General features: G+C 40.8%; 1 protein-coding gene across 1 annotated transcript in view; it reads right to left on the bottom strand.

The window, feature by feature from the left end:
* RAI14 (retinoic acid induced 14) overlaps positions 1-18,344 on the bottom strand; it is a gene marked incomplete in the record, with an annotated part of 1,743,343 nt that overhangs the window by 413,481 nt on the left and 1,311,518 nt on the right. The window contains 2 exon segments of the mRNA XM_044070211.1: positions 1,891-1,919; positions 10,530-10,717. Of these exon segments, the coding sequence (XP_043926146.1) occupies positions 1,891-1,919; positions 10,530-10,717 (217 nt within the window).

Raw genomic sequence — 18,344 nt, forward strand, 5'->3', positions numbered from 1 at the left:
GAGCGTCTTCTGTGTGGCGACATGCGTGAATGGGCATTCCTTCGTTGAAGGTTGTGTGTTAGGCCCGGCAAGCCAGCACGTAAAAATCTACTGCCAATCATTAGCGGACCGGAGTTCCGCTGTGGCGACCCCTAACCGGGAAAAAGCGAAAGACACAAACAAACTTCAAGAAAGCATTATCTGACAGGGAACATCCAAGGAGTGAAGAGTTATCATTTTCCTGGTTTCTACTCCATGAAGAAAGGGGGAGGTGAATGGTCAGGTTCAACCTTTAAAAACATACTTCTAACAAAAAAAGAAAAAAAGAAAGAGGGAGAGAAACATGACCACAGAGACAAGTCAAAATATACATTATACCTACAGGTCTGGTCATATCTCCATCCAAACCACTTTGAAACCTTTGCAGGGAGTTTTCCAGCAGAAGCAAACTCCACAAGACCACAAGCCAGCAAAGTCTGTGTTAACACAGAATGCTTTAGAAAAATAAAAAAAAAACTTCTGTTTCATAACTTACCATGTACTCTGTTCAACTGCTATGCCTATTTACATTTATAAAAGAAGAAGAAGGCAGTTGGAAGACTCCATGGAGATTAAAACAAGACTGCAATGAGGCTCTTATGAATATTAAAGTACTTTAGAAAGAAAAATCAAATACTTTTTCAGATTAAAAAAATAATAAAATACTGCAGACTTACTAAGTGCATACAGCATTTAATCTTTGAAGGAAACCTGTCTTGACCTTTCACCTTAAGTGACATCTGGTCATATCCTCTACAGTGCTACCAAAAATTTCATAAATCTAGATATCCCAAGATGGTTTGGGGATTTCATTGGTACCATAAAAGAAAAGTTCATTGACAAGTACAAATGATATTACGTTTTAAAAAAAAGAAAATGCATTACAATGAAAATATTTACTTCACCAGAAAGCTCAGTTTACAAAACAGAATGGCATTATCACTTATTTTACAGACCTGTTCTGGGCAGAATAACAGAATACGAATAGACTCCCCATCCACATAAAACTAAGTTCATCCCTGTCCATATTCAAGTGCAACTTGGATCTACAGATGGAAAATGGAAAATTTAACCCAGGACTGCCCCCTGTACCACTAATGGACAAAGACACTCCTACATCTTTTATCCCATGCATGGACCCCCCCTCAAATTATCTATAGTATGATCCCAGTTACTCTCATTATGGCTAATATATAATTATTAACCATGGGTTGGGTAAGGTCACTCTCTAACCAAACAGGATATGTTAATTCGAGCACAAAAAGGAAAACTGACTAGGCTTAAATTGGCCCACAAGGGCAGCTAGCCTAGTACTTACGTATGAACTTATGAACAAATGCCTTTTAATAGACTGTCTGGGCTTAAACAAGGTTATGCTGAATGAGTAGTAATCAAAAGCAATTTCACTTTTAGACACTACCTTTGCTGATAATCTGAAGCAACTAGAAACTTTCAGAAAGAAACGCTATGTTTGTGACAATGCCTTTACTGTCTAGCCCCTTCATCAGATGTAGAGGAAGACAAACAAAATTAACAATAACAGACATCTAGCTCTGATAAAAAAGCAGGACTGAAATAAATATGATTAAGACAAAGGATAGTTACAAAGGCAAGTGAGGCAGGGTCTAAGACTCCATCCCAGTATAAACATGACTACTTTCCTATGTACATATAATTTATTCTGTTGTAAATGATTTTCAGCTTAATAATGAGAAATGACATAAAACATATTTTCAACACAAAAGGCATTGATGCCAGTGAAAAATACTTGGCAACATAAATCAAATTAATGGCAAGGGACTATTGACTAAACAAGGAAGTTACATAAACAAAAGACCATATGCATGTCATCTACAAAACAAAATGTATTACCTGCTTTAGTTTTGTCGGTGTTTTTATACCTGCAGAAAAACAGTTCAAGAAGAAATACAAAAAAAGGAAATTATTTTTTAAATATTCCACTTTACCACATTAACCAGGTAAATCTAGAAAATGTTTATCAATATCACTCTGATACACACAACTACATATTAAAAACACACATCCTTAAATGTAACAGCTAAACTATCACCACATAAATTATAAGAATATTCTTATTATATCTCAAACATTCTCTACAATTACATTTTAAATATACATAACTACACACATTAAAACAAAGTTATACTCTGTTCATAAGCCATGGATTCATGGTTAGTGTTTACACAGACTACTACTTTCTGCTGAAAACATCAGTAGCATTTTTAAACGACTGTGAAGAAACATGCCTTGGATTAAGTGAAAACTCACTAACAAAAGCTGTTTTGAAACCTGAATGCTAAATGCCAAAATAGTTCTAAACAAATTTGATGAATTTCACATAAAGATACAACCTTTTCTGTATGCATTTAAGACCTCTAAAGCATGAAGACATAAATATAACTGTTTTAATAAAATGTTGTTTCAGAAAAATTGTTCCTCATGTCAGAAAGGTAATTTACAACACAGAGAATTATGAGCAGGTCTCCATTCTTAACCAAGTTGTTAATATGTTCAGGAAAAGGATTTAAGAATTTTTCCTGAAAGGTAAATTTCTTGAATCCATTTTGAGAACGCATTAATGGTCATTATCAGTGACCCAAATATACTTGCTGAAGTACATGGAAATTTGACTGCCCCAGTGTACTACAACATGCAGATAAAAAGGGTAGGATTGTCAAATGTTTTATAACTTTGAAAGTTGTAAGACACTTACCCATGGATTCATGAAAGGGCATTTTGAGATTCAGCGACATGTTAGCCAAACTAAGGAAAGACCTCGTTATCAGCTATTTTGCATGTCTCTGAATCTGTTACTACCTATTATCTACCTGAGCTGCACATCATGGTAGTTAACTGTTGCATCCGCATCATATGGGGCTAGACATCTCCCCTCATGCACTCTCTCCTACACACACACACACCACACCACATTCCTCATACCTGGCTCTGATCCCGGCAGTACTTTAAGTGTCACTAAGGTATAAGAATTTAGAGTACTCCCTGGTATCTAATGGTTTTCACCACCCCCAAACCCTGTACTAGTTCAAGTGTAATGAAGGCACAAGTGTAGTATCCCTGGTGTTTAATACTTCCCCAACCCCCATATACTGCAGTAGGTGCCATTACGGTACTAGAGTTTAGAGTACTCCCTTGTGTCTAGTGGCAACCCTCGATTCCTTTTCTACTTTTAATTCCAGGAGATGAACATTTTGGTCATGTTCATTACTACAACACAGTGAGGCTGACTGTGTTGACCTACACATCCAAGTGATTTGCTGAATCACTCAGTCAGTAGATGCCTACCTGGAAGCAGTTCTGTAAGGGAGAAAGGGAAAAGGAGTGGAACAGACAGCACATGGCTAATTAGCATATGCCTCTCCCCCAGACTGCCTCATTAGCATTCAGCACAGTCAGGAAGCCAGCCCTACTCAGTGCTGCAGGTCTTCATGATAGAGCACCATATGGCAACATGTTAGGGCTGTCTCTGAATTCAGAAAGGTTACCTCAATGTGTATGCATCACTGTAAACTTTATGAATTTCCTCATTGTTCTGTCACACAGTCAGTTGGAAGAAACAAAGTGTGATGAACAAACAGATATAAAAGCTGTTAGACACTTCCCTGTCACAACTTTTTTTTTTCTCTGTTTGCCAGGGCAAAGTTCACTGAAGTTTTTAAAACTATGAAAACATTTTGGATGCTGTTCCCTGGTAACTGCTGTTAAACCTCTAGCACACAATTTGTGCATAAAAAAGCCTTTCGGCTTTTCCCAGTTAGGGGTCGCCACAGCAGATCTCTGGTCTGCTTATGACTGGAAGTGGATTTTTACGGTGTCGAGTTGCCAGCCTGGCGCCCAACCTTCAGAGTAGGCACATATGCATTCATGCACCTACCTGCATGTCTTTTTAATGTTCTGTTGCTCGCGGGTAGGACATGCAGACTCCACACAGAAAGCACTCCAGCCGAGAAACAAACCGGAGAGCCTCTTGCTGTGAGGCGACAATGCTAACCGTTGCACCACCATGGCTGCACACAATACAACTAGTGCATATCAGTGCTAAAAGGTGCTTAACAAACTTTGTTTAGTACCTTTCTCATGCCAGAAAGGTGCTAAACCAAAGTGGCTTCTTCCATGTGCCTCAAATTACTTAATTACATGTATTTATTTATTTCTCAATAAGTTAAGTGCACTCATTTTCCACTGGATTTTGCTGTAGTACATGCATACCTGCAAAGCGTACATATTCAGCAAGTACAAAGCTATAGACATCAGATGCATACAAAAAGAAGTTCCACTCCAAAGTGGCATAAAATACAAGGCCACATGACACAATCCCAGAATGAGTACTTCTCTTAAAGATCATGTGCAGTCAGAACGTATACCTTTAAAACTGTTTATTCCAGTTTCCATAGGCATTCTGATTGCAGTTTTGACAGCTCTCGACAACAGCAGGCAAAACTGCGGCCATTAACAAAAAATTAAAAGCGCAGTTCAGTGCATGGTTTTCCCATGCACATCCACTCTCTTCCTGGATGCCATATATCTTGATGGCACAAATTGGTGTGACTTCCTTTTCTGGTGATTACTTGCTTGACAGTGATGCATTCCTTTGAGACTATAATTAAATTTAGGTAGCACATCTGAATTTGTTAATGTTGGAATGCCTGTTTTAAGAAGATCCCAATATTTTTTTGATAGTCACTGCTGACTGTGGTGCAAAAGTCCTTTGGTCTGACTTTTGAAAGGTTAAAAACTGTTTAATTACTTGTATTTATTTTTACTATTGACTTTGACTGCAAAGAATTTTTGCAAAGAGCCAAAATAGAAGGCCAGATGAATATTTAGTTTTAACCCTGCTGCCAAGAGGCACCCCTTCACTGGCAAGCTATGTACTGCAGTGTTGTGTATTGCTTGTACTTATTTAAACTGAAACATCTGACTGCTACATCTTCCTATTTCCCACCACAGGAGGGTCACTGATTTTAGTACACAACATGCATTAGATGTCCTCCCAAGCATGCTGGGAAATTAAAAAATATCAGTACGGAGTCATAATTGCTTTAAACTTATTATTTCCTGGATTAATTAAGCAACTGTAGAGCCACTGCACAGAGCGGATTGTCAGTGGGAGGGTGTTGTAATGAAACAGAAGCTTTGCACTGACTTCAGCTTGATCATGTATAGTGACACCATCAAGGCAACCTTTTGCAGGAGAGGAGCCACTTTGGAAACCCACCAAATGGAACTTGAAATATAATGTGTGCCTGTTGTAGGCACTGAAGTCTAGAATGGTAAGGAAGTTCCCATTTACTTTGTAACAAACAAAAGGCAAGGCTGGCAGACTCTGCTTTCTGGGAGGTCTCTTCACCATAAATGGGTGGAAACATAGCCCAAAATTCAGGGTCCCTACTTATTTTGAGAAAAGTCTTCTTCTTCTTGCTCACCCTTTGGGGCTGTTGTGGAGTAGAAGAATTAATGTAGCCTGAGAGTTAGTCACAGAGACCTTTCAAATCAAGGGCTGTGTTCTTTTTTTGGAGATCTTCAACTAGTTCCCGAGATATTTTCTCAAAGGGGACCATCCAGAAGGGGCATCTAGGATCATTTACGTGAGCTTATCCTTAAAGGAGAAAAGCCTTAGCAATCCCATCCCTTGCAGGCTCCTGCAAAAGCCTACTGCCCTGGTCACAGCACCAATATAATCAAAATTACAGTGGACAACATGGAGACCTACTACAGATACAATGGTAATGGTCTTATCTTTAAACACAGACTTATAGACTGCTAAATTGCTTTCCAGTGTTTGATCCACTAAAGAGGACTGGGACCAAGCCAAGTAGCATAAAGGTTGATATAACTAAGCTGTAACACAGCAAAGGAGGACACAATGTTGTTCATTGCATTCAATGCTTTAGTCTCCTTTTCAGGGGAGACACAGGTATAGTAGCATCTTTGGAACCAATGAAAGTCAACATAAATCTCAAAGGAGTCAACTCCAGGATGCCTAAACAGAAGAATCTCCTGCTACTCTACTGGGGGTGTAAAGAATCTGGACTTCTATTTTGGCCCTTTGCAAAAATTAAATCCATTGGAGAGGTATTTGGATCCTTTCAGGCTACAAAACCGTCATCCTTGATCACAGATTCTAAGGATGTGATGCCACAAGCCTCTTCCTACTCCTTCCACAGACATTAATTTAGGTATTTCTTGAGAAAATGCAAGAGTGCCACAGGTTAGTGTAGAGAGGACTTCATGAGCCTGAAAATTTGTACAAAGAATAACAATAGTTTGTGGCAGATCATAGGGATGAGTTTCTTTCCAGGACAAGGTGGGACCTCCTGTAATCTTAGCTCAGGGAGGAAGGTGCCATACAAGGTAGATGAAAACTTGACTGAGACCAGAGGTCAGGAGAAAGAGCAGTGGTACTTAAAGATATGGAAAGACCTGTGTGAGACTGACCTGGCACTAGTATTAGCTTATCTTCCCTAATATTGGGCTTGTGCAACTGCAAGGACAGGTCCAAGCAAATGTCAAGCTGCTTAATGTCAAAGGTCTGACATATAAGCCTTGGCAAACCTTCCTCAACAGGGGCCATCAAGTCCTCCTTGATTTTGAGACAGTAAGAGAACAGTTCACACTGCAACCGCTGACAGCATGCCAAGGGATTCAAAAGATTGATTCTCACATGCTGGCCTATCATGGATGAGCACTGGGTATTCAACCAAGGGTTGGGTGGTACTGACAAGCCTGTAACATCCTGCAAGGTGTCTGCACTAGGGATCCAGGGAAGTAAATAGTGTGGGAAGAAACAGCCAGGGAATTGTTATGGCTAGGCTTGCACAGGCCCTAGGGCTGATAGCCTAGTACCAACCTAAGAACCTTTGTGTCTGTTGCCTTCTTCCAAGGTGAAGCATGAGTGTGACATCAACTCACTGCAGTTCAAACAGAGCTTGAGACATGTGAGACTATTTAGGAGAAAAACTTGCCTCTATAAGACTGTAACCATTGTCTGCCATTAATACATTTTACATTCTTATTATGTTCTGGCATTGGCCTGAGAATCACACTTTTAATAGTCGCAGCTGCCATCTTGTGAGAAGTAAAAGTTTCCACAGTTGCATTTTTGGTGAAAGGGTTTAAGGATTAAGGATGTGCTTTACTTTGTGCAATTCCCCAAAATAGTACATCATGGCATGGGTCTTGTGTCATGAACTGCAGCAGCCACACAAACACTCTGATGGTTTGTAATTTTCAGGCATCAAAACAGAAACTTGTTCATGATGGATGTCAAGAGTGAGATCTGAGCAACTATGCAAGCAGCAGAAAATAATTAGGAAAATGCAGGTGCTAAGAATAGTAAGCCCAGCAACAGAATTCATTGGCAGGAGGTGTGAGTACCCCAAATGTGAGAGCTGAAGAGAAACAAAAAGCCCCGTGGGGATTACAGAAGAAGAAATTCCAATAGTTTATCCACTGCGGTGTAGTTTAAGTAGGAGACAGTTTATTTAATGCATGGAAATGCAAAATGTTCTAAGGTTAGCTGTGTAGAAAAATGCAACATTGCAAACTAAGAACTGCTACTAGGTAGTTATAAAAGACAGTTCTTGGGGAATAAGTAAATAAGGGGAAAAACAAGATCTACAAGATTCTTAGACTGAGTAACAAAAAATTGAAAAGCATAACAAAATTGTGAAGTTGAATGCAGAAATAAAAAAGAAAAAATAGATTTTTGTAAAGTCTAGAAGATCACTGAGAATTAAAAGCAAAATGGAAGATGTGAAAGTGTATCAGACATCTTTATAATCTTAATACAATACTTCCCTGACATCTATTACCATCCATGCTCTAACTATGGAAGTTGTAGTTTATTTTCTAAAACACGAAACAAAGATCATGTTTCTAGCATATTCATTTCTCTCACTTACACATCATTTCCTACATAAACATCCTCTCTTCCTTCCAAAAGAATTATGTTACAGAAAATATATCAGCAAAGCATTTTACAGATTAAAAAAATGTAGAAAATGAAATGCCAAAGATTCTCTATAAGACATTTCAACTTTTTATACAGACTGGAACACACAGTGGGTAACTGCCAATCAGGTTAAAATCTATTAACCCAATGTGACTTGTCCCCCAACTGCTAGCCATACAAACAACATTTTTCTTTTCCTAGCAATCACAATTTGCTAATTCCATCTACGTTCATTAAATATGCAAGGCCTACATGACTGGAGTGCCCATTACAACCAACCAGCTCTGGCTGGTTAGTTCACTTTTGTAGCAGTAACACTGATCCCTTAGGTAATGTCAAAATTTGAACAAACAATACATTTGTTTTTTTATTTATTCTATCTGTTAAACAGGTTAGCCTAAAAGATACACGGTGCATTTTCAGGGGTGACACTAAATCAGGGGTGACAATGAAACACTGCTTGTGACATGACTTGCTCTGTCATGCATTACATAAATGGACATTGAGGGAATCAAACCCTGGACTACACACAAAGCAGCCAGTTAACAGCTTACAGCCTTGATGTTCTTTCCTGCGATACAAGTCTAATGCTTCAAATGGTGTCAATCATTGAGGGCCACTCCATGAACACCACATGCATGTAATGGTTAAAGACAGGTGACTCACAGAATTATGACTATGAGCTGTCAATAAACTACTTCCTGTGGTACAGGGTTTGGGTCCCTCAGCATTCGTCTGCCTACTGTCTGACCCTGAGCAAGTCACTTAACCAGACAATGCTTTGGGTCAAATGGGGATTTCTACTAGGTCCTTTAATGACCTTCTGGACTGCATGCCTCATAACTTCATATGAGCCCATGCAAGGAGTGTCTGTTATCACCACATACACCCAAGTATCTGACAACAATGTCAAATTTAAGTGAAATACTATATATATGGTAAGTAGTGGTGATGCTGGATTTACCAAAAGAAAGTATACTGCATTTCTTGCTGTCGAGTGTAAGCCCATGATTAATACACAAAGCATTTGTTTGGTCCAGCCCTTACTAAAGGATGTGAATATAGAATGGGATTTGATAACTGCCCCCAATTTGCAATAATCAGCAAACATGGTTAGTCACAGTCACTTAATACTTGATTTTATATTACAGAAGTATAAACCAAAGAGGAGAGGACCCAGGAGAGAGACTTGTGGGACAACACTGGTGACATTTTTCTATATACAGCAAATACCCCAACCTTAACTGTTTAGATTCTGTCAGATAGCAAATCACCATACCACAAAACTATCTATGGGTTAATGTTGATCAGTGTAAATGGAGATGACAAAATCAAAGTAAGCATGTGGACTGTATACCCCTTATCCATGGGCTCGGCAACCCTTTCAAAGAACTCCACCAGGTTAAGTAGGCATGATCTGCCTTTTACAAAGCTGAAATGGTATATATCCAGGGATGTAGGGTCAATACATCACTGCTTATTAGTTCAGCTGCAGTACATTAAACAGCCTTACAAACAATGTTAGTGAGACTAATAGGCATGTAATTCCCTGGATCAGTAGACACATCACCTTTAAGTAAAGGCACTACACAACTGCCTTTCTCCACTCCTCAGGGACAAAAACCAGAGGAGATACTTAGGTTGAAGAGGGGTTTTACTAAGTGAGACTTTACACTTCTCAGCTGGGATCCACATATATTGCTGGACTCATGGAAATGTACTGTAAATATCTGAAAGTGAAAAGAATTTGTCCAAAGTGATCCCAGGAGGAGGAAGGGTGTTTTACTATTGTTTCTGCTTCTGACTTTAATTACCACAACTGGGTCATGAGTGATACAAGGCCTCAATGGAACACTTCACTTACTTGTAAATTAAAATAAATAAATATGTATCTCCCTAGCAGACTACACTGAGACAGCTGCACCCACTGAATCTTGTATTGATATTTATAGGATTCAGTGGGATTCGCAATGGGGCTGTGACTTCTCTTCAGTAGAATGGCTATGCTACCTTGTCCTGAGTTAATGGAATCTAGTCCACAGTCCACACAGAGTGAGGTCTGTAAACACAATTTGTAATGTATAAGGCCATTGAACAGCTAAAAAATACATAGCATGACACAAATGCACATGACCATGATTTAGAAAAATGCAATAAGCAATTGCACACTAAAATGTAGCACACAGACATAAGCAAGGATCTATAATTAAGCATGCATAAAAGCAAGAGTGTAATTTAAGAAACATGCTATACTAATTGACATACAGTGAAGGTAATATTACAATTTTGCAGCAGTGCTCATCTGAACTTCTGCTACCTAACAAAAATGAATGCAAATCCAATGATGCTTAAATATATAAACAACTGACTTTCTTTGCAGTATTCTGCATCGCATTCTTCTTAACACATATGAATCTAGAGATAGAAAACTGGGAAAAAATGTCAATCTAATAGCTTACATATTCTAACTAGATTCAGTTACTTTTAAAATTGCTCATAGCCAAGACTAAATCATTACCAGTATCCTGTGAGCTTTTTGTGACTGCGTCTTGCAAAAGATTCTGAATTTCGGCATTTCCTGAGAGTTTTGCATAGTGAAGAGCATCATGACCCAGAGCATCTACAAGTTTCAGGTCAGCACCTTTACCCATCAGACTTTCCAAGGTGGAACGGCTGCCATTTTCACAAGCCAGCATCAAGGAAGTCCTACAGATATAAACAAGAGATGTAGATGTACACAAAAACAGCATAAATGTAACCAAAGGTACCAAAAAACTCACTACCTGTTCAGCTATACAAAGAATTACAAGATACAATGGTAATGCTAAAATCAAAAATCCCAAAGTTGGTGCATGGGACAAGAGGATGTCACCAGAGAATAGACGGTACTGACAAAGTCATATGGCTTGGAACTTGTTCGCACTCGTAATCAACAGCTAACACCATACCCCAACCATCACTACTCACAATTTTCCAGCTTTGTTCCACCTTTTTACAAGGGTCATCTCTGTCTCTGATCCAGTATGGGATGGTATATGCCCCACTCCGCTAGACCAGACTAACATGAAAGACTCATCAGTCATCTAGAACACCACAGGCTTCTCTCAACTGGGCCATTTTAGCCCCTGATTGTTCACTAGCTTTACCATTACACATCCTGTAATTGGTTAAATGTTAGGATACACAGATTTAGCACTGGTTGTGATATAACTTCAGGGTTTCTTCAGTTAGCTTTGCTTTCCTTATTCTTCAGCTATAGAAAAGTACAGTTTTGTACCTACCATAAATGTAGATGTTCGAGTGTTCACCCTGCTGCAGTCATCACACTTGGGTTATCCTGTCGTCAGGCGGTCCCGCAGTCGGCCGGAATTCCAAAGTCTTGGTCCGGCGTCAGTTGCTGTCGCTTCTTCCCTGACGTCAGTGCGCCAGGGATATATATAATGCAACCGACGCCATTTTCTTCAGTTTTTCTTGCCCCAGATGTCAGGTGCCCCCAAAAAGGTGGTCAGTAATTAGTACCAAATTGAGTAAACTTTGCACAAACACAAAATCCCTTCAGCTATAAGCAAATACACCAGTAAGGTATTGAAGAGATTTAGCCAGTAGATCAGAGGGGATGGAGGGAGGGTAACCTGGACTGCAGCAGGGTGAACACTCGAACATCTACATTTATGGTAGGTACAAAACTGTACTATGTTCATCGTGTTACGCTGCTGCAGTCATCACACTTGGGTTGAATCCCAAAGCTAAGGATGGGAGGAGGTATAGAGGGTTAGAGGAGGCTATAAGGCCCTGCAGAACTGCAGTGGTGAAGCCCGCCCTAGTCTTAGAGTAAATAGGTAAGTGATAGTGTTTGGTAAAGGTGTGCACTGAACTCCAAGTTGCAGCTTCTAAAATCTCCTTGGTTGGAACCCCCCTGAGAAAGGCTGTAGAAGTAGCTGTTGCCCTGGTAGAGTGGGACCTAATGGTAGCAGGAACTGGTTTTCCATGATGGGTATAGCAGAAACGTATGCAGTGACCTATCCAATTGGAAATGGTTTGCTTTGATATAGCCTTCCCTTGAGAAGCTGTAGCATAGGATACAAAGAGCTGGTCAGATTTTCTGAAAGTCTTAGTTTTGTCCAAGTAGTAATGAAGCTGCCTATGAATGTCCAAGGAATGCAGGAGTCTCTCACCTTTGTTCTGTGGATTTGGGAAGAAGGTGGGTAAGTGGATGGTTTGATTTAAAGCCACACTGGAAACCACCTTAGGCATAAAGGAAGGATTAGTTCATAGAGAAACTCTGTCTTGATGAAAAATGAGGAAAGGTTCCACTGCCATTAGTACCTGCAGCTCTGAGACTCTTCTAGCTGAAGTTATTGCTAGCAGCACGGCAGTCTTCCATGATAGGAACTGAAGATCTGCAGAGAAAGCTGGTTCAAAGGGAGGTAGCATTAGTTTTTCCAGAACAAAATTGAGGTCCCATGTTGGAGTACGAGCTCTCCTGGGTGGTGTAATGTTTTTTGCCCCTCTGAGGAACTGCCTTAGAAGTGGATGCGAAAATAAAGGTGGATCCGTGTTGTAGTGGGCTGAAATAGCTGAAACATGGATTTTAATGGAGGAGAAAGAAAGTCCTTTGTGCAACATCTCAGTTAAATACTGTAGAATGTGAGGCATGTGAGGCTGAACTGTCTCTTGGCCTTTAGCTTGGTTCCAGGCACAAAACCTTTTCCATTTGTCCGAATAAGCCTTCCTGGTGCTTGGCCTCCTAGCTTCCAGAATAACATCCAGAACTGCTTGGGAAAGAGGAGCTGGCTGGATGCTTAGTTGATGTGCCATGCAGCCAAATTTACGGTTTTGAGCTGGCTGTGAAGGATCTGATTGTTTTGTTGTGTGAGCAAATGGGGAATTTGTGGTAATATCCATGGTGGGCCGTGGGCCATATTCCTCAATAGCGGGTACCAGTGCTGGCGTGGCCAGTCTGGGGCTATGAGAATCAGTCGTGGTCTCTCCTTTTTGACTTTCATAAGTACCTTTGTGAGGAGAGGCAATGGAGGGAAGGCATATACTGTCAGGTTTTTCCAACTGAAAGAGAGTGAGTCCACTTTCCAAGCCTGATGGTGAAGTGTCCTTGTACAAAATTTTGTTAGTTGATAGTTTTGAGGACTGGCAAACAGGTCTATGTCTGGAAGGCCCCATTTTTGAGTTACCATTGCAAATACTTGTGGATCTAGTTTCCACTCGTGGGGATCCTTGATGTTTCTGCTGAGGTCGTCTGCCAATGTGTTCTTCTGTCCTGGCAGGAATTGAGCTTGTAACTGAACTTGGTAAGCCAGAGCTGTGTTCCATAAGATCATTGCTTGCCTGCATAGAGGGTAGGAATAAGTACCCCCTTGTTTGTTTATGTACCACATAACTGTGGTGTTGTCCATCTTTATTGTAAGTTATCCTGGATGTAGTAGATCCTTGAAGGCTGTCAGAGCTTTCTGTACAGCTAGCATCTCTTTTTGATTGATGTGCAGATTCCTTTGATCTGCAGTCCATACGCCTTGAACGCACTGTCCTGCCATGTGTGCCCCCCAGGCGTAATCTGATGCATCTGTTGTGATAGTTTGCCTGGCTGAGGGCAAGGTGAAAGGCTGACCCTTGCTGAGGTGACATGCCTGTGACCACCATAGGAATTCCTGTTGTAGGCAGGGAATGAGAGATATCATTGTGTCCAAGCTGTGGCTGTGTTGAGACCATACGCTTTTTAGGTACCACTGTAATTTCCTCATATGCAGCTTTGCAAATGGTATTATTAGTATGCAAGATGCCATGAAGCCCAAGGCCTGCAGAATTTTTCTTGCAGTTAATTGGGTCTTTGTTGCCATTGTTTTGAAATATTGAGTCAGTTGTAGTTATTTGTCTGGCATAAGATAAGCCTTCTGGGCCGTTGTATTCAAGCTGGCACCCAGGAATGTCATATTTTGTGAGAGTACTAGTTTTGACTTCTTTTCGTTTACTGTGTACCCTAGGCAATTTAGTAGATGTTGTACAAAAGCCAGATGATGTAAGAGAATGTCCTTGCTTTCTGCTTGTATAAGGCAGTCGTCCAGGTATGGGTATATTTGAATTCCTCTTTTTCTGCAGTATGCAATTACTGGTGCCAGGCATTTTGTGAAGACTCTGGGCGCAGTAGATAAGCCAAAGGGCAGTGCAGAGAATTGGTAATGGGTTGAACCTGCAATGAAACGGAGGTATCTTCTGCAACTTTGTCTGATAGGGACATGCAGGTATGCCTCCTTGAGGTCCAACGTTACTAGCCATGCTTCCTTGCCCAACATGGGAAGAAGCTGCTGTAGTGTTAGCATCTTGAATTTGGGTACTTAAGTGTTTAGAATTGAAAGGTCCAGAATTGGTCTCCAGGCATTGTCCTTTCTGGGCACTAGAAAGAGTCTTGAGTAAAATCCTTGGCCTTGCTCTCGAGTAGGTACCAGTTGAATGGCTCTCATGTCCATGAGAGCTGTAATTTGTTTTTGTGCCTCTGCCCATTGATTTTGTGGCAGGTTTGGCATTCCACTTTTCATTGGCAAGGTGTGATAATGGAATCTGTATCCTTGTAAAATTATGTCTAGGACCCATTTGTCCTTTGTGACAATGTGCCAGTTGTCTGAAAAAAGTGCGAGTTTTCCTCCCAAGGGGGCTGCAAAGAGAGTGCTGCTTGGCCAAATGAGGTGCAAGTCATTGAGTTTGCCTTCTGGTTGATTGGGACCTGTCTTCTCCTCCCTTCTGTGTTGTAGTGCCCCATTGGCGAGATTTGTACTGGGCTTGTGATTGTCCCCTGCCCCTTGGACGTCTGTATTTACCCCTCTGTGGTCTGTCAGTAGCTGGAAAGGACACATTTTTTGTTGGCCAGTTTCTGCTGAAGCGAGGGGGTTGTACCTGTAGGAAATCTTTGACTGTCTGCATAGATTTTGCCTTATCCTCCATTTTCTTTAAGACTTCTTCTGCTTTAACTCTAAAAAGAACATCCTGCTGTAAGGGAGCATCCAGAAGTTTTGCTTTAACATGATCAGGCAGAGTTTGTTCCTTTAACCAAGCATGCCTACGTATAACAGATCCACTAACAGCTGCTCTGCAGGAGGCCTCCAAAGAATCAAACCCACATTGTAAGGTATGTTTGCCCACCTGTTCAGTGGCGTGCAACAGATCCTGTATTTCCTTCAATTCAGATTGTTGAGGAAGAGTTGTTATTCTTTGCTTTAACTGAGAGATTAGGAATTGCTGATACTTAAGCATGTGAAATTGGCAATTTAGTGCCCTCATAGCTAGTGTGGCTGAGGTGTAAACCTTTTTCCCCCACCTGTCTAGTGCTCTGGAATCCCTCTCAGAAGGTACAGGATTTTTAGCCATAGAAGTCTTAGCCCCCTTGGGACCCTGGTAGATAGTCTCTGGGTCAGCTACAGGGCTTTTGTAAAGAAATTTGTGGGAATCAGGCACTCTATAGTATCTGTCAGGCTTAGCCGGAGCAGGAGGTACAGAGTCTGGGTTCAAAATGGATTCTAAGTAAACATCATCCACAATGTCCAAAACTGGTGGGATGGCAAGTGGTCTGTGTTTGGGGAGTAAAAGAAACTCTCTGAGCCTTTTCTTCGAGTCAGAGTAGTCCTGACCTTCCCAGTGAAAATGTTCCCTCATAGTCTGTAAAGTTTCCCCAAAGGTGTAGTCTTCAGGAGGAGAAGCTGAGGGAATGGAATCCTCAGCATCAGAATCTTCATAAGGGGAGAAGGAGTAATCTTGGTCCTCAGAGGAGTTTGAAGAAATGGACACTTGTTCAGAGGATGCATAATCTTCCTCTTGTCTAGGCCTTTTGTCAGGAGGGGGCTGGGAACCCCTGATTAAAGAGATTAAATCTTCAGCCATTTTGAGCATCTGTTTCTTAGGCATGGGGCCTTGAACAGGAGACTGAAGTGCAGTCCTTTTTGATTTAATAGGAGTCTTCGTCTTAGAAAACGTTTTAATGGTGAGCGTCGTCGGTCTGAAAACGCCTTCAGAAACCGATGGCATTTCTGCAGCACCGACGTCTTTTGCAGCAATGTCGTCGGTAGGGCCTGAACTAAATGGCTGCGTCGGCCTGGTACATTCCGCCAAAATTTCCGAAGCGGTCTCGGGTTCCAGATCTGCGGTAGTCAGGGGCTGCATCGGAGCCTCATTGAGGACCGGAGAACCGGAGACCGGACCAGCCGAGGCCTTGGAATCTGGCTTAGGCCTGGGCTGTCTGTCCTTATCCTTGCGTTTTTTGTGCATGCCGGTAGTCGGTTGCTCCACGGCATGGTGTAGTTAAATTTCCTGCCGAAGTAGTGTCGTGCAAAATCAAAGCGTCTTTTGATAGTACGCTTATTAAACCTAGCACAAAAACGACAACTAGTGATGTCATGGTCTGGGCCTAGGCAAGGTACGCAATAAGAATGAAAATCCTTATGAGGTATTTGCTTCCCACAAGAAATACAATTGTTAACTTTTTCTGACATCGGTCTGAAGCAAGAAAAGTTTCCCCAACGGGGTACTTAGCTGTATAGAAGACTTCAGTCTGAAATTCGAATTCGAAAATCTCAGGAGTCGGTCGACCGGCACTTGCGAACTGCTTCTGCTTCGGGCACTGCGCGGCAAGAAAGACTGAAGAAAACGGCGTCGGTTGCATTATATATACCCCTGGCGCACCGACGTCAGGGAAGAAGCGACAGCAACCGACGCCGGACCAAGACTTTGGAATTCCGGCCGACTGCGGGACCGCCTGACGACAGGATAACCCAAGTGTGATGACTGCAGCAGGGTAACACAATGAACATCATACAGGTAACACAGAAGACTAGTAAATGTTGCTGCTATTTCATTTTTTTTCCCTTGTCACATCTTTACAAATCAGTAAATCAAATGTTAATAGCTGTACATTTATTTTCTACAGTACAATTTCTTTTGACTGTTGACTATGGTACATCTTTAATGCTGGCAGATTTAAAATTACAGAGTATAACAAAGGCTTCAACTTAAAGATGAGACAATGGCATCAGCTAAAGCAGAGAACATACCTATTTTGTCAAAAATAATTCTATTTAACTTACAAAATATAACAAAAAGCAAAAAAAAACCACAGACATATGAAATAACTAATCAAAGGGTAAAAGACTAACTACAGAATAAGCTTAACCTGTAAACAGTGTGTAGAAACTGCAAACAATATAAGCAACATACAAAATATATTTTATTATAATTAAAACTATCAGCAGCTACTTAGATGTGGCCAAGATGTTTACATTTGTGATAGACTTTAGAATTCAAATTACACTAAAATTATACCAATTACAGAGGGTCCAATAGTCAAATTAGAATTTGCTAAATCCTTTATATGGGAAGGCAAAAATAAGACAAAATAAACAAAACTGAAAAAATGAACAAGAATAACTGTTTAACAAGAAAAAGGAGAAATGGCCTCATCCATATGTTTTCATATGGTATGCCCACTGATTTTATTTTTTAATTTTGGTAATAACAGACTATAAGATACTTCAGAGCAACTTTAGAAAAGCCAATGAAATGTGCATTACTATGCCAACAGATAGATGTGTGCAATTTTAATAAAGAAAGAAATCAAAGTTAGCATCTCCAAAAGTTTTCTGTATTCATTTTTGGTGTAGTGCATGTCTGTAAACTGTCAAGATGATAGCATGTCTGATAAATTGTCTGGAGCTCACTCTGATAAGAACGTGCTAATGGCTAAAAGAGACCAGATAAAGAAAGAAGCGCTATGCTGAGCCACATGGTATACAATACCTGTGAAAAGGTTACAAATAAAATACTGCTGTTCAGGAATTATAAAAAGTGGGTATCGTGCTGGCGTGCCATGAATCTTACTGACTGGCAAGTTCCCTGAACAACACTGGTTCATAGGTAGATACTAGGCTATCTCCCCTAGGGCATTTATAAGCCTAGCCAGAGTGTATTTGGCTTCCGCCTCCCTATTAGATTAGCCTACTGTGCCTCTGTAAAGTAGGTCACAGAAGGTACCCTTTTAAGATTAGTTTACTGTGCCTCCGTCTAGCAGGGACACAGAAGAGATCCCAGGGATGAATTTGCGATTTCCCATCCACGCGTCCAGATTTCGCTTGAAGAGGGTCAGCGAGGGGCTATGTCTAACATGAATTGGGATTCTACTCCAGAGTGAGGGGAGCCTCTGGGAAATGAATCTGTCCCTCCAGCATGTCCTATTTATTTTTGTGCTGAGGTTTAGGTCCCTGGAGCGTGTAGCTCTAAGGGACTTGGATTTTTTGAGGTGGAGCATGTCCATTAATTCTGGGTTTGACATGGCTTTGTA

Source organism: Protopterus annectens, chromosome 1.part0, assembly GCF_019279795.1.
Source record: "Protopterus annectens isolate FY-2018-M chromosome 1.part0, PAN1.0, whole genome shotgun sequence".
In the NCBI taxonomy this organism is placed as follows: domain Eukaryota; kingdom Metazoa; phylum Chordata; order Ceratodontiformes; family Protopteridae; genus Protopterus; species Protopterus annectens.